Raw genomic sequence first — 23499 nt, 5'->3', positions numbered from 1 at the left:
ACTGCAGAAATTAATGGCAAAATTCAACACATTCACTGGTAATGAAGTTTTAAGAAGCTGCAAATACTGGAAAGCTAATTGTTTTAGTTTTTTTTTAAAAAACATCTTTGAATGTCAGAATCTAGTTGCTGAAGAGACCTTAATTGTTAACTCGAAGATGCAAACTGGATGTGTACAGGCTAGTGTTAGCTACTGGTTATTAGGGTCTAGCAAGATCCAGCCCAACAAAATTGAGCGCATATGAGATCAGAAGTAAACTATTAACATAATTAAAGCATTGATTAGTCAGCAGGAGACAAAACGTAGGTATAAGGGATATGCACTTCAGTTAATTGAAGATGCATTTTAGAATCGTAGCTTTCAATGCACATATTAATGATTTACATGAGTAATAGATAAATATGTATCTAATTTCAATTGTTAGCATAATCTTAAGTACATCAATAAAACCTGTGCACAAGAAGAAAATCTGAAAGGTGATACTGAAAAGTTATATACTAAACTATGGCTGATGGTGTTTAGCATGTAGGGTTTTTGGTCTTTGGAGTGGATGAGTAGGATGACAGAAGTATGGTACCAGTTCATCAGATTGGTGCTAATAGCGTTCAACTATGACAACATTGTACACAGATCACAATTGTACTCCCTTGAATATCAAATCTTAATTAATATTTTTGAGATGTTAAAAAAGATCAAAGGAGCTGGTAGGGTAGAGAGAAAAAACATTACTTGAAATAATATTAGAGCTGGGGTCCTATTAGGAAGCATCACTTTGTGTATATACTGTATGGCTGGGAAATTTGAATTGCATTACACATTTAACACATGCATTAAGATAAAAGTAGCAATTTAAGACAAAATTAGGAATGTTTCACTTTTTAAGTTTTACATACAGTATCTATTGATATTTCTCTTTTTATCCAATCTTTGACTGATGTACCGTCTGGTTAATATGACAATAGCTGAATTCTTTGCTAACAATCACTCTTCATGGCATCAGAATCTTCAATTAGAAGAGGTACTACGAGTATCCTTTCCCATAATCAAGAAGGGAGGGGAAATTGCTAGGAGGCTATTCCAAAACTTGTTGCTTTGGATTAATGTCAAGAAGTGCACCAGTCTTAGGCATTGTTTCTTTCTAATTGACCAGAAGATCTGCTACTTTTGTTGCAGTGCAGTGTCTGGAGATGACAACAAAGAGGAAACTTATTGGCCGCCTGGTGCCCTGCCGATGTTTCCGGGGTGAAGAAGAAGTCATCTCGGTGCTGGATTATTCCCATTGCAGCCTTCAACATGTACCAAAGGAGATATTCAATTTTGAGCGATCTTTGGAAGAACTCTACTTGGATGCAAATCAGATAGAAGAGCTCCCCAAGGTAGGATAAAACATAAAGGGTGTTCTGTAGATGTAATTCAACAACTTAAAGCTTCTTTTCAAACAGAAAGTTAATATAGTAGTTAGAGACTGTGCTATGATAACAGATGACTAAGTTTTAACTTTTTGTACTCAAAGCTGAAGCAGACCTCAACTCTAAAGGCCAGCTTCAGTGCAAGTAATGATGCTTGTGGACTCAGATGTCCAAAAGAGTTATATACTTACGAATGTCAGTATGCGTGCAAGTCTACATCAAATGGAGAAAATAAATCAAATTACAGTAAAGCATTAATCATGCAGAAAGGTCCTGATTGTATTTAATAACATTTGGATACCATTTATAGTGTTATGTCCAAAACTTTGCATTACACAAAAGGAATTATTATTTAAACTATTTTAAATATTTGTCAGACTTAACATTTCTGACTAAAGTAGAATATAGCTTACCTGGTTGTTCAATTTTTTATCTTTTTTTATGGTCAAGTCTTGCTTTGGCATCCTTATGATCTTATCAGAACATTGCAGTTCCCTCTTGAAGTGCACAGTCTTACTAATGACCATTCATTTTATCAGATGCTAGGTGGATTGCTCAGTGGTAAATTCAAATGGCTTTCAGAGTTCAGCTGTGAATGTGGGTGACTAGCTGCAGATGGCATACTCTGCCCTTTATGACTTAAAATATAATTTAAAAAATTGAACAGTGTCTTAAAGGAGAGATATATAATAGTTAAAATGGCTATTTCTTCTATCTCTCTCTCCCCTCCCCCTTTCTCTTTCTCCCTCTCCCTCCCTCTCCCTCCCTCTCCCTCCCTCTCCCTCCCTGTCCCTCCCTCTCCCTCCCTCTCCCTCCCTCTCCCTCCCTCTCCCTCCCTCTCCCTCTCCCTTTCTCTCTCTCCCTTTCACTCTCTCCCTTTCTCCCTCTTTCTCTCTCCCCCTTTCTCTCTCTCTCTCCCCCTTTCTCTCTCTCTCTCCCCCTTTCTCTCTCTCTCTCCCCCTTTCTCTCTCTCTCTCTCTCTCTCTCCCTCTCACTCTCACCCTCCCCTTTCTCTTTCTCACTCTCCCTTTCTCTCTCACTCTCTCCCTTTCTCTCTCCCTCTCTCTCTCCCTCTCTCTCTCTCTCTCTCTCTCTCTCTCTCTCTCCCCCTTCCTCTCCCTGTCCCCCTCCCTCCCCCTCTTTCCCTCCCTCCCCCTCTCTCCCTCCCTCCCCCTCTCTCCCTCCCTTCAATATATGAAAGATTTCTACATCCACCACCAATTCAGGCTCTGTGTGTACAGTCATTTCTGATGATGAGCTCTCCCCTGTGGGACTTCATCAAATGTTGTGTTAAGATCTATGCAGACTGCAAAAAAGATTGTTTGTTACATTCTCTAAAAAAAAATTCAAGTCATTTTCACAATAACAATATATATAGGCTGTCCCTGATTAACCTGTGTTTCCTTAACTGCTGATTTATGCTCTCCCTCTGTTTTGTTTTCCAATAATTTGCCCTTCACTCATGGTAGGCTGCCTAGCTTGAAATTATACTGTCTGCTCCCTTGTCATGAGCAGTCTTCCAATCCTCTGGCATAGTGGAAAAGTGTACTAAGCAGAACTTGAACCGTATGTGCCTTCTGCCTCCACATGTAGGATTCGAACATGTTGCCAAATAGCATCCACATATTATTAACCTGTTTCTGTATTCATATATTAAACAAAATTCTGGTAAAACTGGTATTATCCTAGTTTTATAACTATTTCTCATTGCACTGTTGTTTATGGAGGCTGAGGATGCACAAATTGTTTTCTGGTTCCTAACATTTCACTGAGGTTAAACTTAAAAGGTCTTCAAACTGGTGGTTTTAAGTGTTTTGAAGCACCTTGAGATAATAATGAAAGGCACTACAGAAATGAAAGATTAATTGTTCTATTATTATTAATTCAGTCACTTAGTGCTGATGAATTTTCTCAGTGTTTGTATGTGAAATTAACAAAGCCGAACAGCATGAAAGGGTTAATATCTGGGAAAACAGTTAATTTTCTTGCTTTTGATCTCTTTTGATATTAGGTTTGTGCCTCAGCTTCATTGTCTTATAAAAAATTATCTGCTTCATTGAAAAATTTACTTTAAAGGCTAATGTTCTCAGCATCAGTACTAACCCGACTAATTTATGCCTAGACAGGTTTAATACTCCCTGTAAAAGGTGGTAGTAATATCTGACTTTATTTCTTCCATACAATGTAAAATGCCAAGGCCAGTCTAACTTTTTGTAATCTAAAGTACAGAGACAATATTTGACCACTGCCATTTTTGCCCTCCTCGAAATGTGGGCTTACAGAGAAAAGATACAAATTAATAATCAATGTAATTGTTATGCTTATTTATTCTTTGCCTGCAATGGAGCCCGAGTACATTGAATTATATATGTCTCGTCTTTTCAGATGTAAATCTCCACATGACTTTTCTTTGCATGGCAGGAATTTGGTTAGACAACCCATGTACAGTTCTATATGCTACACTACAGGAAGGACCTGGTAGCAATAGAGAAAGTGCTGAAAAAGTTGACCGGTACAGGGGGCTTTAGTTATAAGGAGAGATCAGATAGACTGGGTTAATTCTTATTGGAACATAGGAAGTTGAGTGGTGACCTTAGAAGTTTATAAAATTATAAAGTGCATTATATAGGATATGTTGGTGGCAGAGTGGAGATAAGTCTCTACCAAAGAAGGTGTAAGGCCCTCCTTCCCTCTGCTAGCCTGCAGGTCACCCTTGGATAAAGTGTAGCACATGCTTAATGCCTGCCCCCAAGTCAGGGTCACAGAAACCATGGGAGCAGGTGGTGGATTGTCATATGATGAACTAGACCCTATCACAAGTACCAGTTATGCAACCACTGATGCCAAGCAGACAATCTCTGAAGGGTATTGGTAATGGCTGGAGTCACCCGTCTTGTAAAGACACTGCCCAGCAAAAGGCAATGGCAAACCACTTCTGTAGAAAAATTTTCCAGGAATAATCATGGTCATGTAGACCATGATCGTCTATGTCATACGACATAGCACGTGATGATGATGATATAGGAAAGAATTTAAGAGTCCTCTTCCCAGGGCTGGGAGTCTAGAAGGCACAGGTATAAGGAGTGAGGGGAGAAACTTAAAAGAGATCTGATGGGTTAGTTTTTCACACAGAGAGTGGTGAATAACTGGAGAGAGCTATCAGATGAGATAGTGGAGCAGAAGCTATCTCATTGTTTGAAAGGCTTTAGGACAGGTGCTTTGATGGAAAAGGCCAAGAGGAAAATGGACCAATTGCATAGATAGACATCTTGGTTAGAATGGAGAAGGTGTTTAAAATATTAAGTACATGCAAGGTGGGGTTATTAATGAAACCCCATTTTACTGGGCATCTCTAGAGATATGGCTCTTTAGCTCCTTGCTAACAGCCACCAGACTGTGATAAGAAAACCACCTTTTACAGACTCTATATGACAAGGGTAGATTTAACTTGGGTCCTGCCCAACCCACGAGGTTGGAATGTCTCGCCCACCCAAATCCCGATCTGTGTGAATACTGTGTAACTTACTGTTCTCATGTAATTGCCCAGTAGCAAGAAATAACAGAGTGTACACTGAATACTATTATAAAGTAAGTATATTTATGAATATTAACTTAACCAAACAGTTATTAAAGAAAAGAAAGAAAAAAAACAAAAGGGCCATTATAGTTAAACAGTCAAATGAGCACAGGTGGGAGCTCAAATCTTCCAAAAGCCATTATGTCCAATGTACTCATGACGCCAACTCATATTCACGAATCCCTGGTAGAATCCCCCCTCTTGGGCACCATCAAATCATGCATTCCCATCAGATTGAATGCTACGGCCGGTTCGCTTGAGCTTCTTCTCTCTCCATCTCCCACCAATAAAAGACCCTCAACCCACCTCAGTATCCATCACAAAACCTCTCCTCCAGCATTCTCTAGAATTTTCTCCCAATTCCACCATCCTGATTGGATGACACAGCATTCCTAAGCATCTCTTATCTTTAAAACACTACCAGCAGAACTCACTGCCTCTACAGAAAACCATTATATGAAATACCCTACAACATCAGCACTAAAATCTTTACCAGGGCATGACATTAAAATTGATGAACTGCACCAAACACGTAACAACAATGCTTGAAAATTAAAGTTAGCTAATAAAGTACCACACAATCATAGCCAAGCAGGTTGCTAATTTCAGAAGAGAAATGTAATCCATGAATTGTGAGGGGTGGAAGCATTTGATGAGGCAATATTAGTGGGGTTAGAGTTGATAGTGGCATTTAAGAGGTATTTAGACAGATACAAAGGAATGGAAAAATATTGATCACGGGCAGGAAAATGCAGATTAGTTTCATTTTGCATCATTGTTAACATGGGTATCATGGACCAAAGGTCCTGTCCCTTTGCTGTACTGTTTGCTGTGTTTTGTATGTCCTATTCAGACCCCATTTTGACTTAGAACTTTTTATATCTGTTGAGTTTATGCAGACTCAGAAACTGATCCTCAGTCAGAAACTCGAAAGTCATTCTCCAAATACGTGTAGATCATAAGACCAAAAGACATAGGAGCAGAATTAGGCCATTTAGCCCATCAAGTCTGCTCTGCCATTCCATCATGGCTGATCCCGGATCTCACTCAACCCCATACACATACTTTCTCGCCATATCCTTTGATCTCCTGACTGATCAGGAAACAATCAATTTCCACCTTAAATATACGCATGGACTTTGCCTCCACCACAGTCTGTGGCAGAGCATTCCAGAAATTTACTACTCCCTTGCTAAAAGAATTCTTCCTTACCTCTGTTCTGAAGGATCGCCCCTCAATTTTGAGGCTGTACTGTCTAGTTCTGGATATCCCCCACCACAGGAAACATCTCCACGTCCACCCTATCTAGTCCTTTCAAAATTCAGTAAGTTTCAATGAGATCACCCCGCATTCTTCTAAATTCCAGTGAGCACAGGCCCAAAGCTGCCAAATGCTCCTCATATGTTAACCCCTTCGTTCCCTGAATCATCCTTGTGAACTTCCTCTGAACTCTCCCCAATGACAATACATTGTTTCTGAGATGTGGCCCAAAACTGTTGATAATACTCTCAGTGTCAGCATTATCTCCTTGCTTTTATATTCTATTCCCCTTGAAATTAATGCCAACATTGTATTTCCTTCTTTACCACAGACCCAACCTGTAAATTAACTTTCTGGGAGTCTTGCACAAGGGCTGCTAAGTCCCTCTGCACATCTGATGGTTGAATCTTCGCCCCATTTAGACAATAGTCCACACTATTGTTCCTTTTATCAAAAGGCATTATCATAGATTTCCCAGCACTATTCCATCTGTCGCTTTTTGGCCCATTCTTCTGATTTTTCTAAGACCTGCTACAATCGCATTGCTACCTCAGCACTACCCACCCCTTCACCTTTGTTTGTATCATCTGCAAACTTTGCCACAAAGCTATCAATTCCATTATCTAAATAACTGACAGATGTGAAAAGCAGCAGTCGTAACATTGACCCCGAGGAACATCACTAGTCACCAGCAGCTAATCAGAAAAGGCCCCTTTTATTCCCAATCACTGCCTCCTGCCTGTCAGCCATTCCACTATCCATGCCAGTATCTTTCCTGAAACACCACAGGATTTTACCTTATTAAGCAGTCTCATGTGTGGCACCTTATCAAACATCTTCGGAAATCCAAGTAAATGACATCCACTCCCTCTCTTTTGTCCACCCTGCTTGTTACTTCCTCAAAGAACTCTAACAGATTTGTCAGGCAAGATTTCCCTTTACAGAAACCATGCTGACCTGGACTTATTTGATCATTTTGACTTATTTTACCAAGCACAGTACCTCAAAAAATCATCCTTTATCACAGCACATGCAAGGGCATTTTCACTATTGTTTAAAGAGGATCTCCCTGAACGCATCACAGGCCGTAGAATTTAACTCTGGGAACATATTTCTGCTAATTCTATGCCCTTTGTATGAGTCACTTACCACTTCTGCTGGAGATGCAAAATAGATGGCACATGTAGGTTATAAAGTATATATCTATAGAGAAAGATGGCAGAGAGGAGAACAATATTAAATATCGTCATCATCCTGATGTATGTTCCTGTATCAAGCTGTGCATGCACCCAATGGATGCAAATACCTTCTGGTAAAGATGGTTCTGATGTAATGAGTCTTGCATGCAGTTCCTATGGGCTATTTTAAGGATGAAGAAACAATTCCGAATGGTGTTAAAGAAGGAATCGGATACACGTCAGTTCTGGCAGGAATTGCAGGCCATTACTTCCTACAAGGTGAAATCTGACAACACGAATGGCTGTGATGCTTCACTCCCAGATGGCTCAATGCATCTTATGCAAAGGGAGAATAAAACTACTCCTGTGAAAATTCTTGCAGCTTCTGATGACTCTGTGATCTCTGTCTTAGAGGCCGATGTGGGAACCCCTTTCTGGAGGGCGAACCCTCACAAGGCATCAGGCCCTGATGCTGTACCTGATAAGGCTCTGAAAACCTATGCTGACTGACTGGCAGGAATGTTCAAGCACATCTTCAATCTCTCACTGCTGTAGTCAGAGTTCCCACCTGATTCAAAAGAGCAACAGTCAAAATTCAAAGTAAATTTATTATCAAAGTACATATGCAGTGCTTATAAAAAGTATTCATCCCCCCTCGAAAGTTTTCGTGTTTTATTGTTTTATAGCATTGAATCAGTGGATTTAATTTGGCTTTTTTTTGACACTGATCAGGAGAAGACTCTTTAGTGTCAAAGTGAAACAGATCTCTACAAAGTGATCTAAATTAATTACAAACATAAAACTCAAAATAATAGATTGGATAAGTATTCACCCCCAAACACCACATCCTGACACACCACACCAAACGCAGCCAATTGGTTTTAGAAGTCACATAATTAGTTAAATAGAGATCCGGTTTTGCAGTCGAGGTGTTTCAACTGACTGCAGTAAAAATATACCTGTATCTGGAAGTTCCAGCTGCTGGTGAGTCAGTATCCTGGCAAAAACTATACCTTGAAGACAAAAGAACACTCCAAGCAACTTCGCAAAAAGGTTATTGAAAAGCACAAATTGGGATGGATGCATGAAAATTTCCAAGTCACTGAACATCCCTTGGAGTACAGTTAATTCAATCATCAAGAAATAGAAAGAATATGGTCAGATGTAAATCTGCCAAGAGCAGGCCATCCTCAAAGACTGAGTGACCGTGCAAGAAGCGAACTAGTGAGGGAGGCCACCAAGAGACCTATGACAGCTCTGGAGTAGTTACAAGCTTCGGTGACTGAGATGGGAAAGACTGTGTGTCTGACAACTGTTGCCTGGGTACTTCACCAGTCACAGCTTTGTGGAAGAGTGGCAAAGAGAAAGCCACTGTTGAAAAAACTCACATGAAATCTCAGCTAGAGTTTGCCAGAAGGCATGTGGGAGACTCTGAAGTCAGCTGGAAGAGGGTTCTATGGTCTGAGGAAACCAAAATTGAGCTTTTGGCTAAATGCTGTGTTTGGCATAAAGCCAAGCACTGCACATCATCAAAAACACACCATCCCTGCAGTAAAACATGGTGGTGGCTGCATCATGCTGTGGGAATGCTTCACAGCAGCATGTCCTGGCAGGCTTGTGAAGGTAGAGGGTAAAATGAATGCAGCAAAATACAGGGAAATCCTGTAGGAAAACCTAATGCAGTCTGCAAGAGAACTGTGACTTGGGAGAAGATTTGTTTTTACACCGAGACAATGACCACAAGCATAAAGCCAAAGCTACACAGAATTGGCTTAAAAACAACAAAGTTAATGTCATGGAGTGGTCAAGTCAAAGTCCAAACCTCAATCCAATTAGGAATTTGTGGCTGGACTTGAAAAGGACTGTTCACTCACAAACCTCATGCAATCTGACAGAGCTTGAGCTGTTTTGTAAAGAAGAATTGGGAAAAATTGCAGTATCCAGATCTGCAAAGCTGTTAAAGACCTATCCACACAGACTCAAGACTATAATTGCTGCCAAAGGTGCATCTACTAAATACTGACTTGAGGGGGGTGAGTACTTATGCAATCAATTATTTTGCATTTAATAATTGTAATAAATTTAGACCAATTTGTGGAAATTTGTTTTCACTTTGACACGAAAGAGTCTTTTCTGTTTATCAATGTCAAAAAAGCCAAATTAAATCCACAGTGATTCAAGGTTGTAAAATAATAAAACATGAAAACTTCCAAAGGGTGGGGGGGGGTGGTGAATACTTTTTATACAACTCTATGTCACCATATACAACACAGGGATTCATTTTCTTGTGGGCATACTCAGTAAATCCATAATAGAATAAAAACTAATCAATAAAAGACCACACCAACTTGGCTGTTCAACCCTTGTGCAAAAGACAATGAACTGTGTAAATGCAAAAAAAAGAATAATAATAAATAAGCAATAAATATTGAGAAGATGAAAGCTGTAGGAACATTTCAGTGACAGGGCAAGTGAAGCTGACTAAAGTTGACCCCTTTGATTCAAGAGCATGATGGTTAAGGGGTAATAACTGTTCCTGAACAGGTGGTGTGAATCCTGAGGCTCTTCTACCTTCTTCTGAATGACAGCAGCGAGATGAGAGCATGGCCTAGGTTGGTGGGGGTCCATGAAGATGGATGCTGCTTTCCAGCAACAACACTCGATACAGCTGTGCTCAATGGTGAGGAGCACTTCACCCGTGATGGACTGCACCATATCCATTACTTTTTGTAGGATACCAGGCTCTGATGAAGCCAGTCACTATACTCTCTACCACACATCTATAGAAGTTTGTCCAAGTTTTAGATGTCATACCAAATCTTCACTAACTCCTAAGGAAGTAGAGGTGCTGCCATGGTTTCTACTTAATGGCACTCACGTGTTGGGCCCAGGACAGGTCATCGGATATGATAACACCAAATAATTTAAATTTGTTGACCCTCTCCACTTCTAATCCTCCAATGAGGACTGGCTCATGGACCTTTGATTTCCTCCTCCTGCAGTCAATAATCAGCTCCTTGGTCTTGCTGACATTGAATGAGAGGTTGTTGTTGTGGCACCACTCAGCCAGATTTTCAATCTCCCCCCCCCCCCCCCCATACACTGATTTGCAAACACCTCTGATTCTACCTACAACAGCGGTGTTATCAGCATTAAGGATGTTATGGGATTGGAGCTGTCTTTAGCCACACAGACATAAGTGTAAGGCAAATAGAGCAAGGGGCTAAGCATGCAGCCTTATGGTGCTGATGGAGAATGTGGAGGAGATGTTGTTGCCAAATTGAACTGAGTGGGGCTTGCAAGTGAGGAAATCGATGATCTAATTGCACGGCGGGGCTAAAGTCTTGAAACTTATTGATTAGTTTTGAGGAGATGATGGTATTGAATGCTGAGCTGTCGTCAATAAAGAGCATCCTGATGTACGTACCTTTACTGTCCAGATGTTCCAGGGTTGAGTAAAGAGGCAACGAGTTGGTATCTGCTGTGGACCTGTTATGAGGGTAGGCAAATTGGAGCAGATCCAAGTCGCTTTCAGGCAAGAGTTGGTATGTTTCATCACCAACCTCTCAAAATACTTCATCACAGTGGTTGTCAGTCATTGAGGCAGGTTATCACATTCTTCTTAGGGACCATATAAGTGAAGCTTGCTTGAATCAGGTATATACCTCAGACTGAAGCAAGAGGTTAAAGATCTCAGTGAACACTCCAGCCAGTTGATCAGCACAGGTTATCAGTACTTGGCCAGGTACCCTACCTGGGACAGGTGCTTTTCATGGGTTCACCCTGAACATCAGCCTCAGGGGCTGAAAACACTGGGTTATCTGGGGCTTGGGAGTTTGTGATGCTCAAACCAAGCAGAGGAGGCATTGATCTCATCTGGAAATGAAGCATGCTTGATTTAACTTGATAAGAAGTGATAGTATTCAAGTCCTGCCACAACTGTCGAGCTTCCTTCGTTGTTTCAATCTGAGTCTCGAATTGCCACTTCACCCATGAGGTGGCTTTCTGGAGATCATACCTATACCTCTTGTAACTTGCTTGGTCACCAGACTTGAATCCCTCTGATCAGGCCCTCAGCGGATTGCAAATCTCATGGTTCATCCAGGGCTTCTGGTTGGGGAAGACTGAATGATCTTGCGGGAACACACTCATCTACAACTGTTTTTATAAAGTCCTTGACACTCATGGTGTATTCATTCAGATTCACAGATGAGTACTTGAACATGGCCCAGTTCACCAACTCAAAGCCATCCTGTAGCCACTCCTCTGCCTCCCATGACCACCTGTTTGATGTCCTTATCTCTGGAGCCTTGCTCTTTAGCCTTTGCCTGAATGCCAGTTGGAGAAGGACAGCCAAGTGATCAGATTTCCCGAAATTCCATCAGGACATGGAGTCATAGCCATTTCTTATCTTAGTATGACAGTGGTCTAATGTGTTGGAACCTCTGGTGCTACAGGTTATATCCAGATGGTGTTTAGGCAGAGATTTCTCCATTGCCATAGATGAAGTGCAGTGGATAGGGAGAACTGCTCTAAGAATAACCTAGGAAATTATAAGCCAGTCAGCCTGAAATCAGTAGTGGATAAGTTATTGGATGGTATTTTAACTGATCAATATATAGGAATTTGGATAGAAAAGGATTGATTAGGGTTAAGCATCGTGGCTTTTTGCATGTAGGTCACGTTGAGCCAAACTTATAGAGTTTTTCGAAGAAGTTACCGGAAACATTTTTAAAGGCAAAGCAGTGGTTGGTATTTGTACGGTTTTTGACAAGATCCTGCATAGGAGTTAGTCAAGAGCGTTGAGTCTCTTAGCATTCAAGGTGAAGTAGTAAATTGGGTTAGACATTGACCTCATGGGAAAAGCTAAATGTTTGACTCTCTGCCTGGAGGCCTGTGACTAGTCGTGTACTGCAGGGATCGGTTCTGGGTCCATTGTTGTTTGTCATCTGCATCAATGATCTGGATGATAATGTGGTAAACTGGATCAGCAAATTTGCTGATGACACCAAGATTGAGGGTGTAGTGGGCAGCGAGGAAGAATATCAAAACTTGCAGCAGGATCTGGACCAACTGGAAAGGAGTTGAAAAATGGAAGATGGAATTGAAAGCAAACAAGCATGAAGTATTGCACTTTGGGAAGTCAAACCAGGATAGGACTTGCACTGTGAGTGATGGGACACAAGAGAGAGGTAGAACAGAGGGATCTGGGAATACAGATTCATAATTCCTTGAAAGTGGTGTCACGATAGATTACGTTGTAAAGAAACCTTTTGATACATTAACCTCCATAAATCAAAGTATTTGGTACAGGAGTTGGGATGTTATGTTGAAGTTGTATAAGACATTGCTGAGGCCTACTTTGAGTATTGTGTTCAGTTTTGTTCACCTACATGCAGGAATGTCAAAAAGTTGTCAAAAAGTTTGAAAGAGTGCAGAGAAATTTTACAAGGCTGTTTCCGGGACTTGAGGACCTAGGTTACAGGGAAAGGTTGAAAAGATTACGACTTTATTCCCTGGTGTGTAGGACAATGACAGGATATTTGATGAAAGTACGTAAAATTAAGAGGGTTATAGACAGGGTAATTGCAAGCAGACTTTTTCCACTGAGAGTGGGTGAGCCTAGGGCTAGAGGTTATGGGTTAAAGGAGAAAGGTAGAATGTTTAAAGGGACATGAAAACAAACTTCTTCACTAAGGGGGTGATGAGAGTGTGGAATGAGCAGCCAGTGCAAGTGATGGATTTGGGTTTGATTTCAACATTTGAAAGAAATTAGGGTCGGTACATGGATGGGAGGTTTATAGAGGGGTATGGACCAGGTACAGGTTGATGGGAATAGGCAGATTAGTAGTTCTGCAAGGATTAGATGGGCTGAAGGGCCTGTTTGTGTGCTGTGGTGTTCTATAACTCAATCAAAGGTGATGATGGGATACTGTGGGATGGTTTCTCAAGCAAATTGCCGAGGTTATGTGGCAGAATGCCCCGCTGCCAGAGCTTGCAATCAAGCATCAAACCTCACTCAGTAAAAAGGGTTCTTGCCTTTATGTGCTTATACAGGGCATCAAACCCATCGCAGTGTTGTTGAGATCGCTGCCATGCAGATGGAATAATCAATCACATCCTCATGAACCGTGCCAGAAATTTTGGAAATGGATGCAGTAGCCCTTGCATCTGTGCGGCAAAAGATTCTGTGCTGTAGGGGTTTTTCCAAGGGATGCGTACTGAGCCGAACATCAACTGCACCTGGAATATCATCGATTCAATACAAGACACACTTGTTGTGCTGGAAACTTGCTAGTGTTTCAGAGTAATGAAGTGTGCACAAGTAAATATTGCTCACTGGCATTTTCCAAGGTGCTAGGCTATGTGCTGGGGGAAACCCTGCAGCTTGGGATAACCCATTGCAGAATCAAGTGGAGGACCATCGTCTGGGGTCCTGTCATCGCTGGACGCTGCAGGGCTGGGCCATGTGTAACAGCCTTTCAAATGCTTCAATGGGCATTGTTAGAAGGAAACGTGAGTGTCATTGACAAATTGAAATGCAATGTATTAATGTGTTGGTACAATATAAATGGAATAAGTCATTTCCAAATTGTATTTACTATATATAATGAATACAGTATATTGTATAAAAATTATCTTTCATACTGCTCCCATTTGGGCCCCTCAACTTCCTCCTTACCCAGAGGTCACGATCTGACATATTCATGACCTGATAACGATCTTGACACTCACATCCCCATCTGATCACAACCCCTACACCATTTCCCATGCTGCTCTAACCAGCATCCACCTGCAGCACTTTCACCGCACACCAGAAACATCTGTAGTGCTGAAATATTGAAGAAACTTTAATTAGCATGCTGCAATTGACAATTTTCTCCAACGATCTTCTAAAAAGAATATGTTGCCTGTAAGCTGATGGAAGCTCTTCCTGTTGATTGTGCATGCATGATAGTATTTTATAAAGTAAGTCTGCAGTGATTTATAGAATTACAAACATCAGGTTTATCACTTACTTATATGTCATGAAATTTATTGCCTTTAGCAGCAACAGTACAATGCAAAGACGTAAAAATAGCTATAAACTATGAAATAAATAAACAGTATAAAAATAAAGGATCTCAAGATGTTCAGATGAATCATAATCAACAAATTAATTTTGAAGTGTAATCACTATTATAATGTAGGTGAAGAATTATTGCTCCATTTGATGTTATTGTTATTTCTCTAAATCAAAGTTGAGTTTTTACTCCTATGCACAAGCATATGTATGTATATTTGCAAAGTAAAACTTGCAGCAGCATCACGAGCACATAGCTTCATATAAGCACCGTTCACAAGCAAAACATTCACTAAGTGTAAAGCATACACAGTTTTTACCAGAAGGAACACAGAGCAATAAGGAGACCATTTTAGTGGAAAGTGATTGTGGTGGTAATAGTGTTGCTGAACTGAAGGTATTGGGATTTTGCTAGTTAGCTCAGTAACTGAGTGGTTGAAGGGAAATAGCTATTCTTGAAGCTGATGGTGTGGGAATTCAGGCTTCTGTACCTCGGGTTGCTGGTGGCTGGAAAAAGATGGCATGCCCCAGATCATGGGAATCTTTGGCAGTGCCTTCTTGAGGTAGCATCTCCTGTAGTTATTACTGATGATAGGGAGGATGTGTCCGTGTATTGGGCCTAGCTCATGACTCTCTGCAGCTTCTTATATTCCTGCACATTTGAATGCAAAGTCAAGATACTTTCAACAGTACACATGTCGAAGTTTGTTTAAATGATCGTTGACAAGTCCAACATCCTCATTCTCCTAAGGAAGTAAAGATGCTGGTGCATCATTCTAGTGATTGCATCTATGTGCTGGGTCAGGACAGTTTATCTGATATGTTAATACCCAAGAATGTGAAGCTGCTGACTCTTTCCGCCACTGATCTCCCAATGTATACTCGCCCTCCTTCCCTTTCCTGAAATCAACAGTCAGCTCCTTTACTTTACTAATGTTAATGGAGGTTATGTTGCAGCACCACTCAGTCAGGTGTCCTATATTGTTCAAGTAATGTGATTCATCACCACCTGTGACATGTCCAGCAACAGTGGTGGTATTAAGGTAAGTGATAAGCTATGATCTCATTAAATATTGGAGTTTGCATCCATGGCTTACTCCTACTTTGATTCCTATCTCTGTAGTAGTCTCGTCATTCAGCCACTAATGATTATTAATGATATCCCAACCTTCTCAAAACAATTTCATGATTTCTATGTCAGACACATGCAGTCAAAATCGTCTAATCCTCATGTAAAATGGTTCCACTGCTTTATCTTCTTGATCCTCTTATATTTGGTTTTATGTCCCTTTATTGTAGATTTCTCTATCACAGGAAACAGCCCATTTAAGAAAGATGTCAAGAAAGTTATATAAATATTGTCCACTCAGCAACTGGACTCTAAGATGAATGGTGTTGGCCAGAACACTAATCTTTGTATATATAAAAAGCACGTAAATAGTGCAATTATGGAAAAGGTGCCTAGAGATCAGACTTTCACATATGTAAAATACTGGGCAGGAGCTGTGTCTGGCTCTAATGCTTAAGAAGAAGTTACTAAAGTATCACAAAATTTGGAGAATCTTTTGAGAAATTGTATTCATGGTTTGTGGCTTTAAAAAAAACTTTAAAGCCTCACCTGTGCCTTTCACAATCACTGTCACTTGCTTGGCAGATAGCAGCAGTCATTTGCTGTAGAGATGAGTCAAACAATGGGATGTGGTTGGCTGAGGAGAATTTGGGGAACAGGCAGCACCAGCATCAAGATCTCACAAGGGCAACCTGCTATAAGACTGGAACAAGATGATCACACCTTGTGCCTATGTCCCACTGTCAACGCACAGCCAGTGAGGAAAATGTGGACTGCATTTATCGTCCACAGAAACTTTAATCTGTTTCCAGGGCTACCAGCAAAAACATTTAAATAAATAAAACTTAACTCTGAAGAACGATATCCTGGGGGTACAGTTTAAATTACACGTTGTTCACTCCTTGTTGAACAGTGAATTAATAAGGCAAGTCTGTAAGTCACTATCGTTTGATCCATTTTCTGTCAGTAGCTAATTAATACATACTTCACACTTCAGTGTTATCATTATTTGTGCCAGCTTTGATGGGGAAATGGTATTAGTATCAGAGTGAACTGCCTAGTCTAGTTTGTGAAGGATGGAATTTCCATGGAAGGTGTGTACAAAGACTTCAAAATGTGCCCAAAATCATGCTTAATACTGTACACCATTTTTGTATCAAAAGGGGCACAGTTTTTTTTTCTCTGTGTTAATTTCAGGGCTGGCCAATGTTCTAGAAAAATAAGATCAAATGACTATTAGACATTCTTCATTCAAAGATAGGTTATGACCTTGTGAAATATTTCTGGTCTAAATCAACAACTATCCCTTAACCATCAGTAAAAACAAGTTATTCATAATTCAATAATTTACTGCTTATATAATTAAACTGTGTACAACCAAAGTCATGTAATAGTGTGTGTCGCTATCTGAATTAATCATTTTATAACATATCTTAAAGTGTCATAGTACAAAAGTTTATATTAAAGTAGATTTTCACTGTTCATTTTTAGGTATATTATGCAATAACACATTGAAACTTTGTTAAATATAATGATTGTTTCACCTCCTTTTTATGTTCCCATTGCAAATTAAAACATGAGTTGACTTCAAAGAATTTTATGTCAATAATATCTCTGGTATAGGAACATCAAGCAACCTGCATCAAAGCTTTATTTCTATCCTATACTGAAAACAATGTTTCTTTTTCTGTTTACTATGTAAGGAAAAGGAAGTTTCTTTGATAAACATTGTCATGAGTATAATCCATCACAAAAAATTCCAACGGATCATTCTGAAAATTCATTTTGAAGTTGCTTTAGTAGCACTACTAGCATCCATGGAGATAATTAATGATGGAATTCAACTTTATAGAGCAGAGAAAGAGAAACATCCAATGTAATTTGTTTCTCAATGTTACAGCAATTGTTCAACTGCCAAGCCCTCCGCAAACTAAGTGTGCCAGACAATGATCTTTCCAATCTGCCCACCAGCATCGCCAGCTTGGTGAATCTAAGAGAACTGGACATCAGCAAAAATGGTAAGAATAAAACATATATTTTGACATAGTATTTTACTTTTAATATGTTTCAACTGTAACTGGATGCTTGTCCAGTGAAATTACATTTATTGCTAAACTGTTTCCTTTTCTGCAGCTCATGATACTGTGCAGGTCAACAATTGATTATTATTATGTCACCAATGTAGTCACCCCTTTGGTGTTAGCTTATCAACAATCTATCCCGAGTGATTTTCAGAACTGCGGTGATCTGGTTTTCACAGTTTGTAACTGTAAGGGATTGAAATTATGTGTTTTTTTAAAGACACAACACACTGAGTAAAATATTTGGGAGCCAGATTTAGTTGAGTTGAGCTAACCTAGCAGAGTCCGAAGTTTCAATCTGGGAATTCATTGGTATTTGAAGTGAAGAATTGATCTGTCCATTAAATTGACTGGGATAAAGTTGTGTTTTGGATACCCCTAGAAAATTTAAAAGAAATGTAGAAAGTGCAGAACCTCATATACTTCCCATGAATATATTCCTTCATGGATGAGTATTTAGAGGCTCAGTTTGGAAAGGAAAAAAGGTAAACACTGTGGAAGTGCCATAGTTTCCCATCTTGCGGAATTGCTCCATTTGTTTTTTGTAATATTTATCTCTTCACCGGTAACCCGTGCCTAACACACCATCCACCTACTCTGAAGTTATTTCCCATCTTCAAGCACATGATTTGAAAATGTATGTCAGGAAATTCATCTCTGTTTGTTGAAGGATGATTACATTTGCATGATAGTGCCGTTTTATACAATCTTCATCTTCTTATTACAAAGTTGTGAACTAGCAGATCAAGATTTGCCAAATAGCTTTATGGTAGTAAATGCTCCTTGAGTGCAAAATGATAGTAAAGTGATCCTGTTCTCAAAGGCATTATACCACTTAATTTTTTGAAAAAAGATGCATCATTGTAATTGGAAAACACTACAATATTCTGATTTGCCTGTAACACAAGCAGTAATTTTAAAGCCTTCATTTCCAAAGACAATTTTTCTTAGTTTATAGCCTTAAGGGCCTAAAAACAAAATCATGCTGTGTATTTTCCGGGCATAGGATAATCATCTGAAGGTCTGATTGGCAGATAGTGAGCCTCCATGCTTTCTATATTGGAAGTGAACGCTTTCACGAAGATAGTTGAGGGGTGGAGAGTAGGTATTTTACCAAATGTGAATAGGTGAACTTCTCTGCTGGTACAGATTAAAGAAGAGTGTAAACTACTATATTTATGGTTGTATTGATCCATATTTTAGGACTTTTCTAGTTTTTCCAGCCAGCATTAATGTTCAGGCAGCACTGGAACATTCATGCTAAGAACAAATTCTTCTAAGATTTAAGAATGCCTATAAATATTGCTCTATTGGCTCTGTAATTAAACCCACTATTCCATATGACTAACTACGATTGCAATGGGAATGTAAATATTCATGACTCTCCTTGTGAAAATCAGCCAGACTTCTTTTTTAATCAGCATGTACGCAATCTCAAAACTCTGTTACCTTAATCACTATGAAATAATAGGATCAATCCCAATACCCTTTTGCATAGTGCTCCTTCATTAGCAGAATAATGTATTGGAGCCCTCAATGAAAAATACTGGAAATTTTGAAATAGAAAATGTTGGAAGGACTTAGCAGCACACAAACAATGCTGGAGAAACTCAGCAGATCAGGCAACTTCTGTGGGAAAGAGCACAGTCGACGTTTTGGGCTGAGACCCTTCAGCAGAACTGGAGAAAAAAAGATGAATAGATTTAATAGATGGGGAGGGGAGGGAGAAATACAAGGTGTTAGGTGAAACTGGGAAGGGGAGGGATGAAGTAAAGAGCTGGGAAGTTTATTGGTGAAAGAGATACAGGGCTGGAGAAGGGGAATCTGATAGGAGAGGACAGAAGGCCATGGAAAAAAGAAAAGGAGAGAGGAGCACTAGAGGGAGGTGATGGGCAGGCAAGGAGATAAGGTGAGAGAAGGAAAAGGGAATGGGGAAAGGTGGGGGGGGGGGAAGGCTACATTACTGATAGCTCGAGAAATCAATGTTCATGCCAGCAGGTTGAAGGCTACCCAGACGGAATATATGGTGTTGCTTCTCTAGCCTGAGTGTGGCCTCATTGTATCAGTAGATGAGGCCATGGACTGACATGTCAGAATGAGAATGGGAAATGGAATTAAAATGGGTGGCCAGTGGGAGGTCATTCAGGGCCCCAAACAGTCCTTCCAGGTGAGGTGACACTTCACCTGTGAGTCGTTTGTGATCATATACTGCGTCCAGTGCTCCCAGTGTGGCCTCCTGTACATCAGTGAGACCCGACATAGACTGGGAGAAAGGAGCTTCCTTTCCTCCACCATCAATGCTGCCCTCAACCGCATCTCTTCTATTCCACACACGTCTGCCCTCATCCCATCCTCCTGTCACCCCACCAGGGATAGGGTTCCCCTTGTCCTCACCTACCACCCCACCAGCCCCTGCATCCAGCACACAACTCTCCATAACTCCCACCATCTCCAGCGGGATCCCATCACCAAGCACATCTTTCCCTTCCCTCCACTTCTTGCTTTCCATAGGGATCGCTCCCTACGTGACTCCCTTGTCCATTCGTCCTTCCTGACACTTATCCTTTCAAGCGGAAAGAGTGCTACACCACCTCCCACACTACCATTCAGGGCCCCAAACAGTCCTTTCACTTGAGGCAACACCTCACCCGCGAGTCATCTAATGTACCCGGTGCTTCCAGTGTGGCCTCCTTTATGTCAGTGAGACCTGACGCAGATTGGGAGATCGCTTCACCGTGCACCTACGGTACATCCGCCAGAAAAGACGTAATCTCCCAGTGCCCACCCAATTTAATTCTACTTTCCATTCCCATTCCAACATGTCAGTCCATGGCCTTCTCTGCTTTCGTAATAAGGCCACACTCAGGTTGGAGGAGCACCGCAGTATATCCCATCTGGGTGGCCACCAACCTGATGCATGAATATCGATTTCTCAAACTTCTGGTAATGTACCCCTTCTTTCCTTCACCATGCCCCATTCCCATTTCCCTCTCTCATCTTATCTCCTTACCTGCCCATCATCTCCCTCTGGTGCACCTCCCCTTTTCTTTTCTTCCATGGGCTTCTGTCCTCTCCTATCAACCTCCCCCTTCTCCAGCCCTGCATCTCTTTCACTAATCAACTTCACAGCTTTTTATTTCACCCCTTCACCCCCCCCCCCGCCTTCCAGGTTTCACTTCTCACCTTATCTTTCTTCTTCCCCTCCCCTCTCCACTTTCTTACTCTGTCTTCATAACTTTTTTCCCAGACCCCTGATGAAGAGCCTCACCCCGAAACGTCCACTGTACTCTTTTCCATAGATCCTGTCTGGCCTGCTGAGGTCCTCCAGCATTTTATGTGTATTGCTTGGATTTCGAGCATCTGCAGATTTTCTCTTGTTTTTAAAAAGGTATCTTCCTCAAGCAATTCTTTTGGCAGTTCATTCTACATAGATACCATGCACCATATGTGTAAATAAAATTCTTTCCTTCAGTTTGCTATTAAATCTTTTCCCCTGTAACAATTGCTATCTGATCCTGTGTGAACAGCAGTTCAAAACAGCATTTATTGCCTTCTATGGGCAACCAGCAACAGTGGACTGTGTTCTTCCACAATCTTTAACCTCTTGGCCCAACCAATCCTTCACCTGATTCTTGCCATCATGCCTGCATAACAACTCTAGTTCAGTGAGTGGTGTATAAGGAATCAGGTGTAATGAAAAATACACCAAGCCAGTGACAGTGAAAACAATCAAAGAAACAACACACAGCTCTGCAGTTCTGCCCCACTAATCAATTATAAAGTTTACAATTAAATCAATGGCCATCAGAGGGCCAGCATTCTAAGCCCCAGGAGATTGCTTCACAAGTGTCTCAAGACAATTACATAGGTCCAATTGGCATGAACTGCTCCAACAATAAACTTCTCTCTATCATTGGGTCAGAAAAGGGGATGGCTGCTTAATTTCAGTTCTTTGTAACTCCCCGGTCTGCCCACCATCTATAAGGCTCAATTCAGGAGTGCAAGGGAGTACTCTCCACTTGCTTGGATGTGTGGGGCTTCAACAATACTGAAGGATTTTGAAACTTAGATAGACACTTATCCACAACCATTACTGCACTCCATCACTGACACACGCAGGCTGCAGCAACTCGCAAAGACTTCTCAGGCAGCATCTTCCAAACCCATGACCTCTATCAGAGACCCTAAAAGCCCCTCCCTGCACAGTTCAAGAAGGCAGCTCACCAACTCCACCACCTCAAGGGTAATTAAGGTAGGCAGGTGACTGCTACAAAGCTTAGTGCATAACTTAAACACCAAAACCTTGGAGGCTAAAAAAGGTAAAGATATCCTGTGGAAACATACGCATTACTGGTCAACAGCACATTGTCCAGACACATTCACTGCAAGGACACAGAACCTCAAGAAGGCAGCTTGCACCTTCTATTCAAAGTTAGTTAGGAATGGTAAATAAATATCAGCTGTGTCGGTGGTGTCCCTGTCCTATAGAGAATTCCAAAAACTCAGCATAGTTTTAGCAATAGTACATGTGTTGGTCACCTTGGGCCACCCATAACGAATGGGCACTTCACAAGGTACAGAGAATGTCAGGGGAGGAGGAACACACAGAGGTAAATTTTTAAAAAATTACTCAAGTGTGGCTCAGTTACTCTACCTTTTTGAATTATCTTTTTGATAATAGGATTAACAGCAAGACTAATTTAAATGCATACATGATGGTTTTTGGAAAATATATTTTGGAGAAAGCAAAGTGATAGGTATTGTAATATTTCTGTCTTGTGAATATTGTGTCTTTTTATTAGCATTTCTTTCAGTTCAGAATATAATTATTTTTATTTTTCCTGCAGGTATTCAAGATTTTCCAGAAAATATTAAATGCTGTAAATACTTATCAGTCATCGAAGCCAGTGTTAATCCCATTTCCAAGTGAGTTAGGAGGTCTGCCTACTTGGAATGAAGCAAAAGGACGTGCAATTTTTTCATGAATATGGAAATGTGCTGAATTATGTATTTTTTTAACATTTTATCTACACTATAATGTTCAGTCAAATGCTGGACAAGTGTTCTGAATTAGAGGCCATAACTGCACAGATTGGGGAACTGAATGAACACTAGAGTATAGACAAAGACGTGTACTTGGAAGGATATGACTGGGTCCTTGTTAGGTTCTCAACTATACAGAGAGTCACTTATCTGAGTTAGATGATGCCACAAAGTTAGCTGCAATATGACCTAAAATTTTAAGAAACTGGCAGGAAAATTCTCCATAGCTCCTCAATCCTGCTTCCATATTCAGTAACATCTTGACTGATTCTTTTGGGTTTACACCTGGCCTATCAGGAAGCAATATCCTTTCATTCTGAGTTCTCCAGCCAAAGGAAGTAGCTTGTCAGCATTTATCCTGCCTCAACTCATCGGCCATTCTGCAAACCTCTTAGATAAAGGGTCACATTAGTTAATCTTCCTTTATCAGACTCCGTCCCTGACTATGTTTCAAGCAGATGATGGGAATCATGAGGAGTTCAGTATTATAGCTGTAGAAGTTGAGAGGGTAGTAAAGAAAGTGCATGGCGTGCTTGCCTTTATTACTCGAATGACTGAGTTTGACTCAATTCTGTTGCGACTTCATCAAACTTTGGTTAGGCTGCATCTGGAGTATTGCGTTGAATTCTGGTCACCCCATACAGAAAGCATGTTGAGGCTTTGGAGAGGGTGCAGGGAGGTTTACTAGGATGCTGCCTAAATCAGAGAGCATGTGCTATGAAGAGAAGTTGAACGAGCTTGCATGGTTTCTCCAGAGCGGCTGAGTCTGAGGGGGGACTTGATAGAAGATTATGATAGAAACATAGAAAATAGGTGCAG

General features: G+C 40.6%; 1 protein-coding gene across 1 annotated transcript in view; it reads left to right on the top strand.

The window, feature by feature from the left end:
- The window catches only part of lrrc7 (leucine rich repeat containing 7), a 631001-nt gene that overhangs the window by 370784 nt on the left and 236718 nt on the right, over positions 1-23499 (top strand). The window contains exons 7-9 of the mRNA XM_072273841.1: positions 1174-1376; positions 17457-17574; positions 22485-22563. Of these exons, the coding sequence (XP_072129942.1) occupies positions 1174-1376; positions 17457-17574; positions 22485-22563 (400 nt within the window). The remainder of the gene's footprint in view (positions 1-1173; positions 1377-17456; positions 17575-22484; positions 22564-23499) is intronic.

The sequence above is a fragment of the Mobula birostris genome, chromosome 12 (assembly GCF_030028105.1).
Source record: "Mobula birostris isolate sMobBir1 chromosome 12, sMobBir1.hap1, whole genome shotgun sequence".
NCBI classification, from domain to species: Eukaryota; Metazoa; Chordata; class Chondrichthyes; order Myliobatiformes; family Myliobatidae; genus Mobula; species Mobula birostris.
Note: the sequence above shows the minus strand (reverse complement) of the source record. Positions and strands in the feature narration are given on the sequence as shown.